At 58.1% G+C, this 17,438-nt stretch overlaps 3 protein-coding genes across 4 annotated transcripts in view; 1 reads left to right on the forward strand and 2 right to left on the reverse strand.

The window, feature by feature from the left end:
- The window catches only part of CDC42 (cell division cycle 42), a 29,551-nt gene extending 29,179 nt beyond the window's left edge, over positions 1-372 (reverse strand). For both annotated transcript variants that reach the window (XM_054849435.1, XM_054849437.1), the window contains exon 1: positions 244-372. The gene's annotated coding sequence lies outside the window, so the exon portion shown is untranslated. The remainder of the gene's footprint in view (positions 1-243) is intronic.
- A 3,741-nt stretch (positions 373-4,113) lies between these two features.
- On the reverse strand, positions 4,114-7,218 carry C21H1orf50 (chromosome 21 C1orf50 homolog). The gene is made up of 4 exons (XM_054849877.1): positions 7,028-7,218; positions 6,326-6,412; positions 5,101-5,232; positions 4,114-4,411 (listed from the first exon to the last, which is right to left on the reverse strand). The coding sequence occupies exons 1-4, from the start codon at positions 7,181-7,183 to the stop codon at positions 4,229-4,231; spliced, it is 558 nt and encodes a 185-aa protein (XP_054705852.1). The 5' UTR covers positions 7,184-7,218; the 3' UTR covers positions 4,114-4,228.
- A 192-nt stretch (positions 7,219-7,410) lies between these two features.
- P3H1 (prolyl 3-hydroxylase 1) lies at positions 7,411-16,960 on the forward strand. Its single transcript, XM_054849876.1, is given in 16 exon segments — positions 7,411-7,503; positions 7,505-7,885; positions 8,386-8,538; positions 8,760-8,949; positions 9,405-9,536; positions 11,088-11,227; positions 11,965-12,054; positions 12,167-12,219; positions 12,590-12,711; positions 12,877-13,004; positions 13,111-13,206; positions 13,332-13,482; positions 15,686-15,803; positions 16,020-16,095; positions 16,263-16,403; positions 16,484-16,960. Coding segments are annotated over 16 exon segments (2,169 nt in total). The 5' UTR covers positions 7,411-7,425; the 3' UTR covers positions 16,604-16,960.
- The last annotated feature ends 478 nt before the right edge of the window (positions 16,961-17,438 follow it).

Consider the following 17,438-nt stretch of genomic DNA (forward strand, 5'->3'; position numbering starts at 1 on the left):
CTCAGCGTGAGACCGCAATCCCCCCCACCACCACCCTGCCCCGCGGCGTTGGGAAAGGCCCCCCACACCCCGCTGGCGGCTGCCCGGGGAGGCCCCGCACAGGCATCGCAGGCCCCAGAAGGGCGGCTCCCACACGACGGGCGCACCGGCCGGCTGTGCGGGGCCGGACGATGGGGAAGAGGGGATGGGGGGAAGGGGGGGGGGTCACGGCGGTACCGTGCCCGCCCAGGCGCCGCCGCTCACCTCAGAATCTCCGCCGGGCGTTGGCAGCTCGCTGCGGGGTCTCCTCGGCTCAGGCACAGGGGCACGTCGCCGTGACGTCACCACGCACCAGACGCCGGGCGGGGCGGTGGCGAGGGGCGCGGCCGCCAGGGGAGGGGAAGGACGCGGCCGGCAGGGGGCGCTGCTCGGCTGGCACGCCCCACCCCACCGCGGGCACGCGCCGCCTCCGAGGGGCGCGCGCGCCGGTGCCTGGGGGTCCGTGCTGTGCATGGGGGGGGGGGGGGGGCGGGGAGCACGGCTGCCGGTCTGCCCGCACCCGGGGACCCCGTCCACCCCGGGGCCGTGCCCGCAGCAGCCTCCGTGACAAGCACGCGCCGCCGTGCGTGCACCCAGGGGCTGCGGGAGCACGCGGAGGGCATAAAGTCTCCCCTACAGGGTGCATCCCTGCATCACCGTTTCCAAATTCCCTCAATTTTTTCTTTTTTTTTTTTTTTTTTTTTTCTCCTGCCTGGAGCTGAAGCTGAAACAAAAAGGGCCAAAAAGCCACAACTGCTCTTGTTGGGAGACTCCTCCTGGCTGGGAGACTCAGGGGGTGTTACAACCCCTAAACCCCACAGATAAAATAAAAACTACCCTTCAGGAAGAAGGGCACAAGAAGAAAATCTCCAGGCGCTGCCAAGTGGAAAAGCAGGAGCCAAAATCTGGCCTGAAACAGAAAATCTGTTTAGACTTAATTCAATTTTTAAAAGCCAAGAAGACCTGTGAGTCTTGTAGTGCAGCACAAGAAGGTGATGTGGAAGCAGCAGAAAGCCTGTGGTTAAAAATCCCTGCTCTGGGCAGCTGAAAACCATCTGAAAAAGACTGGAAAAAAAAAAACCAAAACCCTCTATATCTTTTTTAATTTTGCCTGCAGTGCCCGGCCCTGGCTCAGTGCCTCCTGCAATTTTAGCACATCCGAGAGATGTTTTCCTTCACTCAGTTATTGTTCTCACCATCGAGCCATTAATAAATCCATCTCTCAGGACCAGAAGAAGACAAGGCAGCTCATGGCAGCCCTAAGAGTCAGCAAACGTCAGCTCCGGGGAGCACCCAGGGGCAGATCAGACGTTAAGAGCATCTCTCTGCCAGCCCTTCTAAACGAGCCCTGGTTTATCTGCACGTCCAAAGATGGAGCAAAACCCGCTCTGCCCAATGTTAATGGTGTCAGAAGCCCATCTCTGTCTTCTCCTGTAAATATTGCCCATCCCTGGGGATTTTGGAGCAAGCCATTGCCTTCAGACCAGGTTCACTGCTGTCCTGAGTGCTCACAGAGAGGAGAGGAATATTTTCAAAATGAATTTTCAAGATGAAGCCATGAACTGAAACAAAGCCTTGCAGGAGACAGCTGATTTTTAACCTTTTTATCTGGGAAATGCATTCTGTACTGCAGCAGGAACAGAACATCACTGCCCCGTCCAGTCAAAAACCCAGAAATGCAACAGCTTGGTAGAGGGTGAGCCGAGTAGACGAGATCGTGAGCCTTGAGTGACTCAGGGAATCCTCCACCAAGCACCAGCTCCTTGGCTCTCCAGAAACTCATCCTCGCTGCAAGCATTACAGGAGGCTCCAGCTCATCTTTCTGCCACCAGCTCCATCCTTGCCTGGCTACTCAGGTCTGCAGCAGCACCTTCCAGTATTTCTGATGTTGCCTCAGCTCTTTGGGTTTAATTAGATCAAAAAACAACCAAGATGGCAATGCTGGGCAAGCTGTTTTGGAGGAACGGTTCCCCCTTTCCAGCATCACCTCCCTGCATCGCAGTGGGACCATTCAGCAGCCGTATCTCCGCTTCCTGCAGTGCGGACAGCATCGAGCATGAGCCCACCATCATCTCCATGTCCTACCTCTTCATACCTTCTGTGTATTTTCATACAAAGCTGGTGGGTTTTTGGGGGAGAAATCCAAGAAAAAGACTTGCCAGCACCCAGAGGAACTGCAGGATGCTGGAGAGTTACAGGGTACAGAGGGTCAGGGGTGTTTGCTGGAGATGTAGGAAAGTACGCGTGGAATCCCACCAAAGGCCAGCATATGAAATCACAAGCTACAAAGGTCTACAGACATCACCTTGATCCCCTCACACATGTCATTGTACAGATTTTAATGATGGGAAACAGAGATAAAACTGGGGCAGGAATCCCCTCTTCCCAGAGGAGCATAAATCAACACATGTGAACATCTCTGATGTTGCTGTAATTAGCACCATGGCAAAGCCCATGCAGTAATTAACTTTCTCCCTTCCAATTTAAGATTTAATAACATGCAGTAAAATAAGACCGGGGCGATGAAACAAGCAGGAGGAAAAACCCATCAAATTAGACACTTGTGACTCGATAAGGAATTAATTATACCCTGGTCTAATAATAATAATACTACATTGCTTTTAACCTGCCCTTGCACTCCAAGTGAGGGAGGGGGAGCTGGGAAAAAGTGCTTGAAACGTCCCGCATTGTCTCCAAGGAACAGGAGGCTGAACCATGCTGGGATGGGGCTGAGCCACGAGAAGAAAATCCAGGACAAAAAAAACAACCTTGGGCTGCCAGAGAGCTGTCTCAAACCTCCCATCCTAGCAGGGAACGGGTCTTCCCATGGGGAATCGGTGCTGCCAGCAGCCCCAAGCATCTCTGAAGGCAAGTCCCCAGGGTGTGCCAGGGTTATGGGAACCAGAAGAGAGGGAGGCTGGAGGAGAGGGAATAAATTACAGCAATGGCAAGCCCCAGTGATGGTGCTGGTCCCCAAGGGCTCAACTACAAGTGTGGGTGGAGGTGGTGCTTCTCGGTGGAGCCCAACCTGCTGTTGTGGTTGGGCTCCACCGAGAAGCACCACCTCCACCCTTGGTAGACCCAGACCCCCAGGTCACAATTCCCCTTCCACAAATGGTCCCCAACCTTCACACATCACCAGAGGAGGAGGCGGCTAAGGCCAGCGTGCACATGCAATGCCTTGAGCGGCAGATAAGGTCGCCATCTCATCATCTCAGGGAGGTGAACAAGTCATAGATTTGATGTTACATGCCAGGATCCAACCTGGACATCTTCTCCATCAGTACATTCCCACCTTGGCGAGCTCCTGGAGGAGCCCTGTCCGGCAGGGAGGACATCTCCTGAGCAGCTCTGATCTTTGCCTCTCCCCAGTTCTTGCTGGAAAAAAGAGAAGCTGGACATGTCCTACCAGTCCCACCGAGTCTCCCTGGTAAAGCCAAAGGGATGCTTGCCGTGCAGACAGGACACAGGGCCTGTCCCAGAGGTACATCTGAGATCAAGACTGATTTATCTTATTTCCTCCACCGCTCTGGCACAGAGACATTCAGTGTCCCTGCACGTTCCTGGCAGCCAAACCACTCGAAGCCAAGGGGAACACACCAGGACTGTGAAACACCCACCTTCTGAAGAGCACCTGAAGCCTGCGTGGCACTTCTGAGGATGCTCTTCCCAGAGAAGAGAGCTCCAGGTCACCCTGTGTGCCACACTCTGGGGTTCGGACCAGCTGGGACACAGACCAACAGACTCAAGTCACAACAGACAGGGTTTCAGCCGCTCTTCCCAGGCCACAGAGCTTCCTGAATACCGGCATTTTAACGAGGGGCAACATCCAGCCCTGAAATCATTACCTGCCACAGGCAGTCACAGTGAGGCACACCAGAGCCAGACAGATAGGACATATTTTATAGCATTATCACATCTACCCCAAGGATTTTTACTTTTTGCCCCAAGCCCTCTTGGAACTGACTCCACCTGATGTTATCTGCCTCTCGCTACAGCTTGGCATCAGTCAAAGAAATAAATTACTCAATTACTAGAAAATCCAGTAAGGCTGAATGCAGAATTAGTCTCATTAAAGCACAGAGCAAGTACTGGCAGCATCAGCACTTTTGTTTCTTGGTCTCGTTCCTTGCTCTGCCTTTGGCAGCGTGCAGGCACCGCGTGTCCTCACACAGGGACTCTGCTCGGGGGTCCCCTGTGGTCACTTGTGTCACTTGGTCAGGCCCTGGAAGTTGGGCTCTGTACACGGCGGCAGTGCAGCTTGCCGGCTCAGCAGCTTATCCAGGATGTTTATTTCAGCATCTCGTCTCTCAATGTCCTCAAATGGAGTCCAGGACATGTCGTGCTGGAGCTTATAGGCACCGAGAAATTCATGGGGACTGGTCCCCCATTCCTGGAAGAGAAAGGAAAGGTTCACGTGGCTGCTCAGTTTCCCTTGGAGCTGGGCTGTGCTGTCCCTCAGCCCAACCTCTGCCCACGCTGGATAGCCCTACTACCTTTGAAGAAGACCCAGCTACGTGATTATCCCTTTTTCTAACCTAAAAATAAGCTCAACTATCCCAAGTCTAAGACCAGGTGCTGCTGACACAGGCAGGCTTGGGGATACAAGATCTCCCTGACCTGCACAGAGCTCCTCTGCATGCTCCATGCTTTGCTCTAAAGCCTTCACCCTACACCTAATAAAACAGGTGGCCTGGAAGGAGGATACCTCCAAGACCACAAACTCACTCCCTAGCCTGAAGCCCCTGAGAAGACCGTGCTGCCAGACAGCCACAGAGGACAGGGAAGGCCCAGGGCAGGTTCGCAGTTCTTCCAGAGAAAGAACTGCAGGGACCAAGAGGCAGAATTCAGGTCCACGCACCAAAGGTCGTCTTGCCCACCATCCACCAAGAGCTAAGAGAACTTCATAATATGGTTCTTACACCAGCAGAGTATCTCAGACCAAGGACAAACGCCAGCTGAGCAGGAGCCAACAAATGCCTCCATCAAGTTGGTGCTTTTGTCTGAGGTCCAGAAGTGCCCAAGCACTACAAACATGTTTTTTTTCCCCTCCCTGCTTCCTCAAGGGCTGCTACCACCCACCTTGGGAGACAGGATGGAGAAGTATCGCTGGCCGCTCTCCCGCCTGTACATGTAGTAAATGTTTCCTGGCTTCTTCACAAGGTTGCAGGCCACGTGGTGCAGATCAGCATCTCTGTTAGCTTCATCCAAGACCTGAAAATCAAATTTAAAATTTCCACACTTGAAATAAAATGACAGCACACTGTCACCTCTCAGCCAGAGGCCCAGATACATCGTTTGGCACACCGCTTGCAAGGCCTTGTCCTCCTCGGCGCACATCTGGCTTCACGCAGCCCATTTTCACTTGCCCCAGGAAGCAGATATTTTCCAAAGAGAGAAAGTTTTCTCCAGGTTTTCCCTGTCAGTTGGACCTCAGAGCTCCAGCCCCCCTCCACAGAGGCAGAGATACCACCAAGCATCAAGGACATCTTCACCACAGCCCCAGGTTCACCTCTGTGCCTGACCCCACCACGTGCAGGACTCGTTCCTCATCTCACAGCTGCCAGACCCTGGGGACTTCCCCACTGCAGTCCCCCAGGGAAGGGACAGCAAACAAAGGGGAATTCATCTCCCCAGCTTGACCAGCTGACAGCTCCACCAGTTAACGATTACATGACGTAGTGGCCTTGATGGCAGCGGGCCAGTCGCACTGACTGGCAGATCCTTTCCCACTCAGGCTCTGAGATTTCATCCCCAGGGTGAAGTCTGAATTGAAGAAGACAGCCAACTCCCCTGGGCTTGCTGCTGGGGCCACCTGCTCCAGCAAATGAGCTGGGACAGACTGGAAAGCCAAGCCCGTCATCAGCTAACAGCTCATCTTCTCCCAGGCACTCAGATCCAGCCAGAACCACGTCGTCACCCCACTGCGCCGAGTCCTCCCATGAGCACAGCCCACACGCTGCGGTGACAAGTCGCCTGTCCCAAAAACCAGCATCATCCCTCTGTCCTTCCTGACACCCGAGCTGCTTTTGACTGGCCACTCTCGCTCCTCCACCTTAACAGGAGTCCTCCCTGATGTGCAGAGGACTCGGGGAAAGCACCAAAACCAACCCTCCCCCATCCCCAGCTGATACCAGACAACAAACCCTCGCTATTTTCCCACTGAATCTTCTCTACTTGGCTCCTGGCCACGATTGACATCCAGGCCCCAGCTCTCCCCGAATGTCTTGCAGTTAAGACAGATGTTAACCTCCCTCACAAGCACAAGACGACAAGCCTTCTGCCCAGCTCGCAGAGGCGTCCTCACCTTCCGAGCCTGCTCCTGCAAGTACCGGATCTGCTCGGCAATGACGGTCAATTTATTGCAAGCGTTCGCTCGGATGAAGTCGTCCGCCTGCGAGGAAGAACAAGGATTAGTCAGAACGGGGAAGAGCCACGGCCCTTCGGACCACACTGGACGTGGCCTCGCTCAGGGCTTTACCGGGGCCGTGGTGGTGCAGGAGCTGCCCCATGCGCAGCTGGGGGGCGGCCGTGGCACCCCCGGACATTGGGGTGACAGCCGTGGAGCAGGGACTGGGCGCTGGGAGCTGCCTCACACGCTGGGCGGCAGTGGAAGGGAGCACCGGAACGGACGGGGAGGCACCGGGACAGACGGGGAGGCACCGTCGGGGGAACAGGAGCTCTCGGGGGGTGCTGGGACGGACCAGGAGAGGCACGTGGGCATAGCGGGTGGACTGAAGGCAGCGGGACGTGTCGGGAGGCAGCAGGGCGTACCGGGATGTTCCGGGAGTCACCGCGGGGCTGCCAGGCACAGCGGGAGGCGTTGAGGGGCCGCGGGAGGTACCAGGGCGTAACCGGTGTGGGCCAGGAACACGGGAAGGTACGGGGGCGTACGGGGAGGGAGCACCGGGACACCAGAGAGCAGCGAGACGTGCAGGGAGGCCCCGGGCCCGCCGGCGGCTGAGGACGGCGGGGCGACGGCGGGGCGACAGCGGGGCCCGACCCTCACCTGCTGCACCTGCCGGGCCAGGGCCACCAGGTCCCCGGGGTCGGCGACGCGGGCGGCGCGGCCCGTACTGCCCTCCACCAAGGCCAGAGCCAAGGCCGGGCCCGCTCCGCCGCCGCCGCCGCCGCCGCCGAGCTCCGCGCCGCCCTCCGCCGCCATTACCGGCCCGCCGCGCCACGCCCCTTCCGCCCAGCGGGGCGGAGCTTCCGCCGCGGGGCGTGACTACGAACGGTAGCGGGGCGGGGCTACAGGCGTCGCGGCTGCGGGCGCTGATTGGTCGACGGGCGGGGCGAGGCGGGAGGGGCGGGGCATGGTGCGCTCCGGTGCCCGGTTCGGGGGCGGGGCGTCCGCGCGCGCGGGGCGGGACGGGTGGCGCGCGGGCGCGGCCCCGAGGCTCGGCCATGGCGCTGCGCGCGCTGCTGCCGCTGCTCGTGCTGCTGGCGCGGGCGGCGACGCCACCGGAGCCGGGACCGGGGTCGGTACCGGTCGACCCCCCCGCTGCCTGCCCAGCCACCGGATGCTCTGTTCGCCGCCGGCGCCGAGGCGTACTCTCGGGGCGACTGGCCCGCCGTGGTGCTGCAGATGGAGCGGGCGCTGCGGGCCCGGGCCGCCGTGCGGTCCCGGTTGGTGCGGTGCCGCCTGCGCTGTGCCAACGCCACGGCCGGACCGGCGGAGGGGGCCGAGCCCCAGCCCGAACCGGTGCTCCGCGACCTGCTCTTCTTCCGGGGGCTGCTGCGCCGTGCCGCCTGCCTGCGGGGCTGCGGGCCCGCCGCGCCCTCCCGGTACCGACTGGGCGACGAGCTGGACCGCGAGTTCATCAAGCGCAGCCCCTACAACTACCTCCAGGTCGCCTATTTCAAGGTGCGGGACCGGCGGCGGGACCGGGGGCGTGGGGGGGGTGTCTGGGGGCGGCGGGACCGGCAGCGACCCCGGGAAGGGTAGGGGGGGGGTGTTCCGGTGCGGGGCGGGGGGTGGGGATCCGGGATGGGCGGGATGCCCGGGGGGGATCCCGGAGCCGGAGGGGGGTGATGGTGGGGTGAGACCGAGAGAACCAGATGTGGGTGATCCGGGGAGGGGGGGGTCCCCGGGACCCGGGAGGGGTCCGATTGTCCGCCCCGGTGGGGTGGGGGGTGTCGGACGGCGGCCCCGGGCCCTGCCCGTCCCTCCCCTGCCCCCCCCTCCCCCCGCAGTGCCACGTCGGAGCTCGCCGGAGCCGCCCCCCGTCACCGCCCTCCATCCGGGCTGCGGGGACCCCCGGCCACCGTGACGCCCCGGGGACGGGGGTCCCCTCCGTACCCCGCGGGGGGTCTGCGCCGCGGGGCGGGCGCTGTCTCCCCCCCCCCCCCCCCCATCCCGCCTAGATGAACCGGCCGGCGCAGGCGGCAGCGGCCGCACACACCTTCTTCGTGGCCAACCCCGGGCACCAGGAGATGAGGCAGAACCTGGAGTACTACCAAGCCATGGCGGGCGTCCGCGAGGATGATTTCACCGACCTGGAGGCCAAACCTCACCTGGTGAGACACCCCCCCCCCCGCCTTGGGCAACCCCTCCCAAAACACCCATCCACTGCTGGACCTGGGGGGGGTCGCACCACGGCTGTTGGCTCAGCAAGCTCATGAGATGCCACCTTGGTGCTGGAGGTCCATCCCCACCCCATGGGGACAAGGTGCCCCAGGCGCTTCATCACAGGGAGCGGGGCGTTGAGCCCCCACCATCACTTCTCATCCCTCCGCAGAGCGAGTTTCGGCTGGGTGTCCGGTTTTACACGGAGGAGCAGCCGGCTGCTGCCATCCTGCACCTGGAGAAGGCACTGGAAGAGTATTTTGTGGCGGACACTGAGTGCCGCGCGCTCTGCGAGGGACCCTACGACTACGAGGGCTACAACTACCTGGAGTACAATGCGGACCTTTTCCAGGCCATCACAGGTGGGAGCCACCCGTGCTGCGTCCCTTCTCAAGAGCTGGGGACAGTCCTGGGGTGGGGGGGTGGTAGTCCCCAAAGACCAGGGGGAGTGGGTCCCCAAAGAGGGCAAACCCCATCCTAGGTTTTGCTAGGAGTGTGGCCAGTAAGTGGCTGGAGGTGTTTGCCTGTGCTCAGCACTGGGAGTGATGCCCAGGAACCACCCCAAATTCCAGAGAGATGTGGGGAAGCAGGAGAGGGACCAGCAGAGGGTCACCACGACACAAGGGTGGGAGGCTGAGGATGGTCACTCCTTCCCCAGAGAGCAGCACAGAGGTGGACAACCACCATCCTTGAGGGTTTCCACCACCAAAAAGCTGTCAACAGCCGTGTGGCAAGCAGGAGGTTGGAGTGGAGACCCCTCAAGGTCCACCAGCCCTTGGGTGACCACAAGCAGTGACATGGGGTTTTTCTCTCCCAGATCACTACATGCAGGTGCTGAGCTGCAAGCAGGGCTGCGTTACGGAGCTGGCCTCGCAGCCCGGCCGGGAGAAGCCTTTGGAGGATTTCCTGCCCTCACACTTCAACTACCTGCAATTTGCCTACTACAACAGTAAGCAGCTCATTGCCCTGTCCTCTGTTGGCCATCAGCGCTGGACATCGTGCTCTGCATGGGCCATTATTCACAGGCAGAAATCATAGACTCATAGAATGGTTTGGGTTGGAAGGGACCTTCAAAGATCATCTAGTCCAACCCAAGATGCAGGGACATTTTCCATGAGACCAGGTTGCTCAAAGCCCCATCCAGCCTGGCCTTGAACACTGCCAGGGAGCCAGGGGCAGCCACAGCTTCTCTGGGCAACCTGTGCCAGGGCCTCAGCACCCTCACAGGCAAGAATCTCTTCCTCAGATCTCATCTCCATCTCCCTTCCTGCAGCTTCAGGCCGTTCCCCTTGTCCTGTCACTCCCTGCCCTTGTCACCAGCCCCTCTCCAGCTTTCCTGGAGCCCCTTCAGGGACTGGAAGGGGCTCTAAGGTCTCCCCGGAGCCTTCTCTTCTCCAGGCTGAACAACCCCAACTCTCTCAGCCTGTCTCCACGGCAGAGGTGCTCCAGCCCTCGCATCATCTCCGTGGCCTCCTCTGGACTCACTCCAACAGCTCCATGTCCTTCTTGTCCTGGGGACCCCCGAGCTGGACTCAGTACTGCAGGGGGGGTCTCACCAGAGTGGAGCAGAGGGGCAGAATCCCCTTCCTCGACCTGCTGGTCACGCTGCTGGGGATGCAGCCCAGGACACGGTTGGCTTTCTAGGCTGCAAGCACACACTGCCGGCTCATGTCCAATTCTTCATCCACTGCTATCTCCAAGTCCTTCTCCATAGGGCTGCTCTAAACCCATCCATTCCCCAGTCTTCACTGATACTGGTGGAGGACCTTCCATCTGACGTTGTTGAACTTCATGAGGTCCACACAGGCGTGCTTCTCCAGCATGAAATGTTCCCCAGGAGGTCTGGATCTCGCTGTGCCTGGCTGCAGTAATCCTCCATGTCACTTCAGATGCCCAACTCCTGGGCAGCTTCACTTTCCAAGTAAAATAACAGCCTGCAGAAGCATTTTTTTTTTTCTCTTTCCACCTCTTGCTCCAAACCTCAGAGGCACCCTCCCTCTCCAGAACAGTTAGTTATAACCCAGGCAAATATGCCTAATTTTATTTTAGTTTTTAATCACCTCCTTAGAAAATTCTAAACTGTTACTGTGCAAATTTCTCCAAAAGGAGGAAAAAAATATATGAAGTCCAAGAAGATCAAAAAGCTGCCATCCTGTAGATGAAAGTGGGTCAGGGTGCTCAAGTGGCTGAAAATTGCAGGTTAGGCTGGAAATGGTTGGGTCTTGCTGTCTGGAAATAGGCTTCAAGATGTTTTCCAAGCCATAAAACTACCCAAGCAGTGGCCCTGATTTCTGGTGAGGTGATTTCTGGAGGCAGGAGAGCACCCTGGGCTCTTAATTTTGCCGTTGTGGCAGCAGTTATCTTTGCTCCAGGGTATCTGCCCTACTTAGGAGATCCTTTGGAGAACAACAAGGTCTTTCTCTCGTTTCTCCTCCATATCCGTGTTTGCCTTGTCTCTGATGCTCTTGGTCGTGCCATAACGTAACGTTTCTCTTTGCAGATGGGAATTACGAAAAAGCCATTGAATGTGCCAAAACGTATTTGCTCTTCTTCCCAAACGATGAGGTGATGAACCAGAATTTGGCCTATTACACTGCCGTCCTGGGGGAAAACCTGGCAGGACCCATCCAACCCCGAGAGGTGAGCGGCCAGCGGGGATGAGCCATCCAAGGGACATCTTCTGCCCTCCTTGGGGACCTTTGCAGAGGTTGTGGCGTCTGCTCTGGATGGGTCTGCTCTGGTCCAGCCGCCCTTTGGTGGCAAGGTGGAGAGGAATGGATGGATGCAAGAGCCAACAAGCTGGAAAATAGCTGAGAGACTGAAAAACATCACTGGCAAAATATCTTTGGCCAAGTGAAGGCTTGATGGCTTGCACAAATGGACCAGCTCTTGTGGGAGAGGTCTGCGAGAGGCAGACGGACAGACTTTTTAGGAGGATCTGAGCCCACCTCTGCTACAGACTTCTACAACTGAAGTGAAATTGCTTAAAAGGGGAGGATGTGGCTTCAAAATAGCTGGATCCAGATGCTTGGGTGCTGCCTGGGAGGTGGTAGGCAGGGATGGAGATCTCTGCCCCATGTCAGCTGGAGCAGGGAAGGGAATCTGCTTCTAAAGAGCTTCCTGCAGGAGGGACGTGCCTGTGCCTCTGTCTCCCCCGTCCTCTCCCCAGGGCTCATCCACACGGGACAGGGAAGGTCATGCATGATGGGGAAAGCCACTTGCTTCCCAGCTGCCGGAGGGACCGGGAAACCAGGGCTGCGGGTCCGGCGCAAGGACCATGGGAATGATGTAAACCCAGCACCCTCCTGCCCTTGCTTGGGGTCTTTCCAGAGCCCTCGTGCCGTGCCCTCACCTGGTCCCTCTGCCCTTCGCCACAGGAGATCCAGGCGTACCGCCAGCAAAGCCTGATGGAGAAGGAGCTGCTCTTCTTCAGCTATGACGTCTTCGGCATCCCCTTCGTGGACCCGGTGAGTGGTGGTTTACCAGGCTGGACGCAGTGGTGATGGAAAGGGGATGAGGGGTCTGCATCCCAGCCAGATCCTGATCCAACTTCTGATGATGTTGTTCTTCTGGTTGCAGGACACGTGGACACCCGAAGAAGTGATACCAAAAAGGCTGCGAGAGAAACAAAAGTGAGTGTTCTCCCAAGCTGATGGCCAAGACTACCCAATGGGGGGACCAATGGGACGTACCCCTCTTCCACTGTGGTGTTTGGGCCAAAGGCCGTGGCCATGGAGCTACTGCCATGGAGGGTTTTTTGGTGTTGGGGCTGGAAGAGGCTGCTGGAGGGCAGAACTTAGCTCCCCATCAGCCCTTGGGGTGATGGGGATGGGTCAGTCATCCTGAGCAGCTCGGGGTGAGGGATGTGTTGAGATGACTCTGTCCAGCCTTGAGCTTTGTCACCAGCCCCTGGAGACAACTCATCCTGTCCTTTCCCTGGTGCCCCTTGTTCCCAACATGGGAACAATGGGGCAGTGGAGCTGATGGCTGCTGCACACACAGGGTGGAACGGGAGACAGCGGCACGCATCTCGGAGGAGATCGGCAACCTCATGAAGGAGATCGAGACGCTGGTGGAGGAGAAGGCCAAGGAGTCTGCAGATATGAGCAAGTTCATCCGAGAAGGTACAGGGAGCCAGGAGGGGAGGTGGGATGGGGACCTTCATGTCCCTGCTGCCAGCCCACAGTCCCTCCACGCGGGTGGTGGCAGGACCACAGCTTCTCCCAGTGCTGTACCCCAGGGTTGGTGGCACCCATCCCTGCATCCTCCTGATCCCTTTTGTGCCACAGGTGGCCCCTTGGTGTACAAAGGAGCCAGTGTCACCATGAACTCCAAGACCCTGAACGGCTCCCAGCGGGTCGTGGTGGACGGAGTCCTCTCTGCTGAGGAGTGCCGGGAGCTGCAGAGACTCACCAACGTGAGCATGGGGACGGGAGGAGCGAGCAGGGATGGGGCAGGGGCTGCTGAAGGGTCCCATCCTGTGGCGCAGAAGTCAGACCGGTAACACCAATTGGGTTTTGCAGGCAGCTGCCTCGGCCGGGGATGGCTATCGTGGGAAGACATCTCCTCACACCCCCAGTGAGACCTTCTACGGCGTAACTGTCCTCAAGGCCCTCAAGGTTAGGGTGGCTGCAGGGGGAGAAACAGGCTGCAGACACAAGGGAGGGGGGTTTGAAGGCAGGCAGCTGCCCGTGCTTGCCCAACCTGCCTAAGGTTGAGCATGCGTCCTGTTCGTCCCTCACAGCTGGGCCAGGAGGGCAAGGTGCCACTGCGGAGCGCCTACCTCTACTACAATGTGACAGAGAAGGTGCGGCATATGATGGAGTCCTACTTCCGCCTGGAGGTCCCGCTCCACTTCTCCTACTCCCACCTGGTGTGCCGCACAGCCATCGATGGTGAGCATGGCCTCGGAGGAGCACAACCCAAGGACAAGAAAGTCTCCTTCAGCCTCTTGTCCTGTCTGGGTCCCCTCCAACAGCTGGGGTGTTCTGGTCTTGGACCTTTCCTTGGAGACCTCCTTGCTGCTCCCTAACCTGCTCCTTTTCCCAAAAGGAAGGTGTGGGAAGCTTGTCCCTAAGCCTGGTTTGGGAAGATGAGCAGCTCTGTTGGTTGCCTCCAACGGGGCAGGTGGCTTCATACCATACAGGATTTCAGCACTCAGAGGCACTTGGGATCAGGTGCTGGGAGAGGCTGTGTCTGGAGGGCCATGGAGATTCACAGTTTCACAGATGGGAAAGGGTGGGTTGGAAGGGATCATCTAGTCCAACCCCCCTGCTAGAGCAGGATCACCCAGAGCATGTTGCACAGGATTGCATCCAGGTGGGTTTGGAATCTCTCCAGAGAAGGAGACTCCACAACCTCTCTGGGCAGCCTGTCCCAGTCCTCAGTCACCCTCAGAGGGAAGAAGTTTCTCCTCATATTCAGATGGAACTTCCTGTGTTCCAGTTTGTGTCCATTGCCCCTTGTCCTGTCACTGGGCACCACTGAAAAGAGTCTGGCCCCTTCCTCTAGACACCCACCCTTTAGATATTGATAAGTGTTGATCAGATCCCCTCTCAGTCTTCTCTTCTCCAGGCTAACCAGCCCCAGCTCTCTCAGCCTTTCCTCATACAGGAGATGCTCCAGGCCCCTCATCATCCTCGCAGCCCTCTGCTGGACTCTCCCCGGTAGTTCCCGTCTGTCTTGAACTGGGGAGCCCAGCACTGGACACACAACTCCAGATGTGGCCTCACCAAGGCAGAGTAGAGGGGGAGAACTTCCCTCAGCCTGCTGTCCGCACTCTTCTTAATGCACACCATTGGCCTTCTTGGCCATGAGGGCACACTGCTGGTCATGGAGAGCTGCTTGTCCACCAGGACTCCCAGGTCCTTCCCTGCAGCACTGCTTCCCAGCAGGTCAACCCCTAACCTGTACTGGTGCTTGGGGTTGTTCTTCCCTAGGTGCAGGACCCTACACTTGCCCTTACTGAATTTCATTTGGTTCCTCTCTGCCCAGCTCTCCAGCCTGTCCAGATCTCACTGAATGGCAGCACAGCCTTCTGTGTGGCGGCCACTCCTCCTGGCATAGTGTCATCAGCGAATTTGCTGAGGGTACGCTCTGTCCCGTAGTCCAGGTCATTGATGAATATGTTGAATAGGACCAGACCAAGCACTGACCGTTTGGGCACACCACTAGATACCGGCCTCCAACTAGACTCTGCGCCGCTTACCACAACCTTCTGGGCTCTGCCATTCAGTCAGTTCTCAACCCATCTCAGACCCCTCATCCAACCCACACTGCCTAAGCTTGCTAACAAGGATGTTATGAGAGACAGTATCAAAAGCCTTGCTGAAGTCAGGGTATACAACATCCACTGCTTTCCCTTCATCCACCCAGCTGGTCATGCCACCATAGAAGGCTATCAGATAGGTCAGGCATGATTTCCCCTTGGTGAATCCATGTTAACCATTCCCAATAACCTTCTTCTCCTCCACGTGCTTATTGATAACCCCCAGAATAAGTTGCTCCATCCTCTTTCCAGTGATGGAGGTGAGGCTGGCTGGCCTGTAGTTCCCTGAGTCCTCCTTCTTGCCCTTTTTGAAGACCAGAGTGACATTGGCTTTCCTCCAGTCCTCAGGCACCTCTCCTGTTCTCCATGACCTTTCAAAGATGATTGAGAGTGGCCTAGCAATAACTGCTGACTCCCTGGGCACTTGTGGGTGCATCCCATCAGGGCCCATAGATTTGTGGATGCTGAGTTTGCCTAGGTGTTCTCTAACTCAATCCTCCTTGACCAAGGGAAGGTCTTCCTTTCTCAAGACTTTCTGTCCTACCTCCAGGGTTTGGGTTTCCTGAGGGCCGACCTTAGCACTAAAAACTGAAGCAAAGGTGGCATTCAGTAACTCTGTCTTCTCTGTAAGGGACAGAGAAGGCCATGGGACAAGGCAACAGAGGCTTGTGCCACCCAAATGGCCTTTCATGGTCTGCGCTCCAGTGAGTGGAAGGGTTTTAGGCTACAGGTGACTTTCTTGTCACTTCCAAGCATGTGACACTGTGGGACAGACCCTGGTCCTGCAGGGACAAAGGGGTCCTGACATGCCAGGTCTCATTCCACCCTAGAGAAGCAAGAAGGCCGGAGTGACAACAGTCACGAGGTGCACGTGGACAACTGCATCCTCAACGCAGAGGCACTGGTGTGCGTGAAGGAACCTCCAGCCTACACCTTCCGGGATTACAGGTATTGGTGGTGTCTATCAGCCAGAGCTTCCCCACCTGAGGGCACCATGGCTTGGTGGCACCTGAGTTGGGAGGAGCAGGGTGCGGTGCACGGACAACCCAACCTGGGCTCTCCTGCCTCTGGCTCTTGCCATGGTGTTGGGGGAGCTCCAGACTCGCCTGCTTGCTGGAGCTGCAGTGATGGTTGTCACCTCTGCTTGTCCCCTGCTTCCTTTAGTGCCATCCTCTACCTCAATGGGGACTTTGAAGGAGGAGCTTTCTACTTCACTGAGCTGGATGCCAAGACTGAGACCGTAAGTAGCTTGGCTCCCTGAGGATCCACGTGCAGCACCAACCCCAGCTCCTGCCTGCTGGCCCCATCCCCTGTGCCACCCCAAGGGATGAAGTTGGGTTGGGGGAGGACCAACTCATCCCCTCACCCACCGGGCGCATCCTCACCGGGGTCTCCCATCCATTGCAGGCGGAGGTTCAGCCGCAGTGCGGCCGTGCCGTGGGCTTCTCCTCTGGCTCGGAGAACCCCCATGGGGTGAAAGCCGTGACCAAGGGCCAACGCTGCGCCATCGCCCTCTGGTTCACCCTGGACCCTCGGCACAGCGAGCGGGTAAGCTCCCTCCCCGGGCAGCGGGTGGGTTTTTTGGGGGGGACAGCGGCCATACTTATCCCCGTGGGTCTGCCCCACAGGAGCGCGTGCAGGCGGACGACCTGGTGAAGATCCTTTTCGGTGCAGAAGAGGGAGATTTGCTGCAGGAGCCGGAGCAGGAACCACCAGCTGCCATCGCGGTAGGGAAGGACGAGTTGTGACGTCCCACGGGGACCAGGACGTCCCTGCCGGGACCAGTGACACCAGCGTTGTGGCTTCAGGCTGCTCAGCCATGGGTCTGCCGGATGGGACCCCCTCCTGTCCCCACCCCACATGGGATGGGGAATTGGGGGATGCCCTGCACCACCCCTGTGGCATCCAGCATCCCCCCTGCAGAGCTGACCTGGGGGGGTCACAGAGACTCTGGGGGGTGACATGGGGGACAAGGGAGGGATGCTCTTTTAGGGGTGAGGACCCGGTGCCATGGTAGCAGACATGTGCCTTTCCGCTCACTTGAACCTGCGGCTATTTAAGTGCCTTCTGCAGAAAATGGGTAAATAAAGGTGTTTTTTTTCTAAGCTGTTGCTTGCTGGGGGTGGGGGGCTGGAGGCTGCTGTGTCCCCCTGCCCTTTGGCTGTCATCTGGTGTTGGGACGCGTCCTTCCCTCCTTGCAAACATTTAACCAAGGGTTTTGCAGCTGTGCAACCCCTCAAAGGTGTTTGTGGGGACAAGAGTGACTTTTTGGGGGGGCCAGCAGGTCCCATGGGTGCCAGGGGATTTTTAGCAGGGGCAATGCAACCCCCAGCATCTTGGAGCATCCCCTGGACCCTGCTTGTGCTGCGTGGGAAGGGACCCATGATTTTGGGGAGGAGGGAACTGTCCTTGAACAAGAAGGACATTGAGTACTGTGGCACCCCCGAACAGGGCATCGAATTGTTCCTGCCGGTGTCCAGCCCCGGCCATTTCCATAACCATCCGGGGAATGTGAGTAAATAAATCCTGCCCCACGCCGCCGGAGCCGGACACCCCCATAATATTTGGAGAGGGCGTAGGGCA

The sequence above is a fragment of the Grus americana genome, chromosome 21 (genome assembly GCF_028858705.1).
Source record: "Grus americana isolate bGruAme1 chromosome 21, bGruAme1.mat, whole genome shotgun sequence".
NCBI lineage: Eukaryota > Metazoa > Chordata > Aves > Gruiformes > Gruidae > Grus > Grus americana.

Bases quoted from the DNA above. Each gene is read 5' to 3' on its own strand.
- C21H1orf50 (XM_054849877.1), bottom strand. From the start codon at position 7,183: ATGGCGGCGGAGGGCGGCGCGGAGCTCGGCGGCGGCGGCGGCGGCGGC. The intron at 6,413-7,027 runs GTGAGGGTCGGG...TCTTCCTCGCAG, and splicing joins TGGCCCGGCAGGTGCAGCAG to GCGGACGACTTCATCCGAGC. The intron at 5,233-6,325 runs GTGAGGACGCCT...TTTGATTTTCAG, and splicing joins TGCAGGAGCAGGCTCGGAAG to GTCTTGGATGAAGCTAACAG.